Raw genomic sequence first — 4,728 nt, forward strand, 5'->3', positions numbered from 1 at the left:
ATATATATATATATATATATATATATATATAGTTAAGAAGATCAAATCATAATAAAGTGTTGAATGAACAAAAAAGAGAGTTTTTTGAACTGTTGGGTCAAGAAGGAAAGCTATGTGGCTGAATGAAAAGATGTAACTTTTGTGTCAAGAATGAATAAAGGCCATAGGAGAGCAAATTGATGTGCTCACAATATCACAAACGTATAGGCCGCTAGACAACCCCCTCCTTAGCCTCTGGTTAGATAGTGACAAGGATCTCCTTTGCAATTCGGTTGTTTGTTTATCATTTCTCACAAAGCATTCCCATAGGCTCACAATATATATCACAAATACATATAGGCTACAACATTTCAATATTGTCAAAAAATAAAATAAAATAAAATAATGAAGGCCATTTGGGTGAATCCAAAGGAATTTGCTGTCAAGGCCAGGTGTTAGAATTTGCTTCTTCTTGCTGGCAATGAAGGGTGCTTATGGCTAACATAGCTGCTCAATTTTGTCTTGCTGTGAGATGGCTAAAAGGGATGGGTTTGGATGAGGCTTAAACAGAATTCTAGCAGTTTCAAAACAGAATAACAATGAGGTATATCTGGTTCTGATGTTGCTCCTAGTATCTAAATGGCTTTCGACTCATGTTATCTTGACTTGTTTGTAGTTAGTGCCCATCCAGGTTTAAGTATTAATATTTTGACTTATGTTATCCGTGGGATACGTGTTTGTAGTTCATTCCATAATATGCTTTGAGGTATCATAAACTAGGTTTATTAAGAGTATGATTTGAGGTATCATAAACTAGGTTTATTTTGTGAAATAATATGCTAGGAGAAATTTTTAGTTTGGGTTGTGTATCTGCTATGGTTATCTTGCATTTGCTGAACTCTATGGAAAGTTAATTGTGAGGATGATGAATCTACTCATGGATATGTGGAAGGTCGTGTGTGTGTTAATTTAAATTGCTGCATTTTGTTTGGCATATGGTTTGAGTTGTCCCTTTCTGTTTTCCTTGAGCAGATGCCTTCTTTGTTAGTGGTGAGCTTCTTTTGTATCCAAAAACATCAAAAAGGAGTAAGAAAATGTCAATGTCTTGTCTTGTTCTGCTAAAGAAGTTTGTTGTTTATTTAAGTTCTTGACCTCTATATCCCTTTCTAGAAGATTCTCATTTTGATTGATTTGATGGGGAAGGGCAATAGTGCAGTCAACTAAAAAAGAAATTTCTATTTTCATATTCTTGATTGCATTATGTACCTTGAGATTAAGATTACTTTAATACACATATTCTTGATTGCATTATGTACAGATATTCTTGATTGTATTTTTCTTATTGCTTGTCTTGCATAATACACACTTTGTTCAACTCTCTTCTCTTCCTACATTGTTAATGTTTTGGTTTTGAAGTTTAACGATCTCTAAGAAGGAAAAGGAAAAAAAGTTTGCTTTTATTTATTTCTTGTCTTGGGAAAGAACCATTCCATAGGGAGGGAGTTATCTTGCATATTTTGTTAGCGTAAAGATGTCAAATCATTGCAGGTGGTAGTATACATTAGGAGTATATTATCTTTCTGTAAAGCATATGATTTTAAAGATTTCAATTTATATACGAATTCTTTTTATTTATGTAGTTATTAGAAGTTTTCCATGTTAAAGAGTGTAGAACAATCCACCTCAGGCCAGCAATTGATGGGTGTAAAAGATGAATCATCTATCCATTATATTTAATTTTATTGGGTTTTAGAATATCTGGTTTGAGTCAAATTAATTCATTATGGATGGAAATCGACTGCCCATAAACTTCATGAAAAATGTTTTACGTTCCTTTTACATTGCTTTGTCCTTTTCTTTTTTTTTATTGAAAGTTGTTTACATGTTAGGAATTTGCTTTTGGTTTTAAGATTTGTTGTTGAATGCTGTGGGATTTGCTTCCTGAGTTCTAAAATTTACTTATCCAATCTCAAGTTGATGGACAAGGCTTGATTGAAAAATGACCATCGTAGTAATAACTTTTGGATAATAATATACACATTTGGATTATTATTAAAGTTTCTGTTCATCTGCTTGTAGCTAGTTTCTATACATTTCCAAACACTGGCTGTGGGTATTAATGCTGTTCTATACTGTAGTGTGGTGTGGTTTAATGTATTTTCATTAGATCTGGTTTTTTTATGTCCCTATTGTAGGAAGCTGAGCTCGCTAGAGAGAAGACAAATGGACACAAGCTGGACAGGTCTCATATTTTTGCTGTGAACATGTGCCTTATAGAGTATGGTTTGAAGGGCAGCAGGGGAATCTTTTTGAAGACTAATTAATCTCAATAACTACCAAGTGTTACTAGGATAAGAAGCTTTTCTTCTCTGTTTCTAAAGAAATTCTTCTTTGTTGACACTTATTTTGTGCATATGTACTTGCATAGCTATTTTTCTTTAGGTATAGTAGGACTTGGAGAAAAATAGCAATTCAAAATACAAATCTTTCTAGACCTGTCACATAGAAACAATTGAGATTATAATGTGATCTCTTGCAAAGTTTTTATTCAGATAATTTTCCTTTTCAATAGTTATGTGACTTTTAATTTAATGTAAATCATATTTTACTCAAATAGGGTGTGAAAATACTTGTATGATGTAAGAGTTTAATGGTAAGTTTGGCCTATTATAACTACTATATATATAATAAAATCCAAAAATTAATTATTATTATTATTATTATTATTATTTTTTTTTTTTTAAATTTTCTCATATCATTAGCGGCGACCTTAAAGTCGCCGCTAATGATAGTGGAATAGCGGCGACTCTTAGAGTCGTCGCTGATAATAGTGGAATAGCGGCAACTCTCGGTTGCCGCTATTAATTTTTTAAATTTTTTTATATAATTAGCGGCAACATTAACGTCGCCGCTAATGATAGTGTAATAGCGGCAACTCTTAGAGTCGTCGCTGATGATAGTGGAATAGCGGCAACTAAGAGTTGCCGCTATTAATTTTTTAAAATTTTTTTATATAATTAGCGGCGACCTTAAGTCGCCGCTAATGATAGTGTAATAGCGGCGACTCTTAGAGTCGTCGCTGATGATAGTGGAATAGCGGCAACTAAGAGTTGCCGCTATTAATTTTTTAAAATTTTTTTTTATATAATTAGCGGCGACCTTAAAGTCGCCGCTAATGATATACCAATAGCGGCGACTTTGAGGTAATTTCGAACATATTTTTGCGGCGACCAAAAAAGTCATTAGCGGCAACTAAAAGTTGCCGCTAATGATCCCTTATTAGCGGCGATCCTAAAAGTCGCCGCTATTTGGCATCAGCGTCCGATTACTAGCAGCAACCAAATAGCAGCCACTTTGTTGCCGCTATTGGTAAATAGCAGCCATTTTTGGGTCATTAGCGGCGACTCTAATGACCAAATTTTTTGTAGTGCTTTTGGGGTGGCTGGGGCCGTGGGGGTGGTTCGTCCACCCCCAGACCGGCTCTGAGGTGGCCAGTTTTTATTTTCTTTTTCTTTTATTTTTTTAGTAGTTTTAATTTTTTAATTTTTTAATATTTTTATTTATTAATTTTTTTAATAATTAATGAATATTATATTATTGCGAAACTACCCCATGTAAGCCTCTCCCAAATTGTATTGTGCTTTGATTAATATAAAAACACTAAAAAAAAAAAAAAATGTGGAGTTTGAGTAGACCGTCAGCTAGAAGCCTAGAACTCAAACTCGTTTGACTACATAGCTAAGTAATGTGCTTGTGAGCATGCTCAATAAGTCGATATAGGCTTCAAGTCGAGCTCGAAATACGGTATAACTTTAAATAGACAAATCAAGGTGGTTCTCTCTTTTTCCTCTCCTTATTTTTTAGGCATGCTAATGTACGTGGTCTTTTCTTTTTTTTTTCTTTTTTTTTTTTTTTTTTTTTTTTTTTTATAAACATGTATAATAGTTAATTGAATACTTATCGAACATTTTGGTGACATTTATATTCTATGTTTGTGTAGATGGTCACTAATTGCAGGTAGGCTTCCAGGAAGAACAGCTAATGATGTGAAGAACTTTTGGAATTCACTCTTAAACAAAAAGGAAACTTCAATTCTAGCACTAAAGGCACAGAAAAAAAAGGCACAAGACATTGTGAAAGTGAAAGTGATAAAACCTCAACCTCGGCCTCTCTCCAAAAAATTTACATGGTTAAGTGGGAAACCTACAACACCAAAAAGCTTTGTACCAGAGGACAATATGAGCAACATATCTCCAGCATTAATGTCATCAGAAAGTAGGATTAACTGGTGGGAATACTTGTTAGATGACAAAGAAGATGATAAAAGAGCCACATGCTCCGTAAGTGGGTTAGATAAAGAGCCCAACAAAGATCTTGGGACTGAGATAATAGCACCAGAAGCAAGAGTTTGGAACATTTTTGATGAGGATGATCCAAGTTGCTTGGCTGACTTCTCTTTTGAGAAGAGTCTTTGGGATTTTCTCAATGCTGAATAATAATTTTAGAATTAGAAATCCTAATCCTTTATTTAGTAGGTTTATTGCCATTATGAATACTATCGATCCATTGAGATTTAATCTTATTTTTTCTCTATTTGTGCATCTTAATTTCTATAATAATTTGGTTTCCTATAAATAAAGCCCATGGGCCATGTCAATCAACATTTTACATTGTATCTAAAAATTAGATTTATTTATTATTTATTATTATTATTGTATGAGGGAAAAAGACTACAGGGAAGGATCTTTC

The 4,728-nt window shown here is 33.4% G+C and overlaps 1 protein-coding gene across 1 annotated transcript in view; it reads left to right on the top strand.

Moving 5' to 3' along the window:
- Window positions 1–4,475, top strand: part of LOC132182066 (transcription factor MYB114-like) — an 8,365-nt gene extending 3,890 nt beyond the window's left edge. Inside the window, exon 3 of the mRNA XM_059595275.1 lies at window positions 3,980–4,475. Within this exon, the coding sequence (XP_059451258.1) occupies window positions 3,980–4,475 (496 nt within the window). The remainder of the gene's footprint in view (window positions 1–3,979) is intronic.
- The last annotated feature ends 253 nt before the right edge of the window (window positions 4,476–4,728 follow it).

This window comes from Corylus avellana, chromosome ca5 (genome assembly GCF_901000735.1).
Source record: "Corylus avellana chromosome ca5, CavTom2PMs-1.0".
In the NCBI taxonomy this organism is placed as follows: Eukaryota; Viridiplantae; Streptophyta; class Magnoliopsida; order Fagales; family Betulaceae; genus Corylus; species Corylus avellana.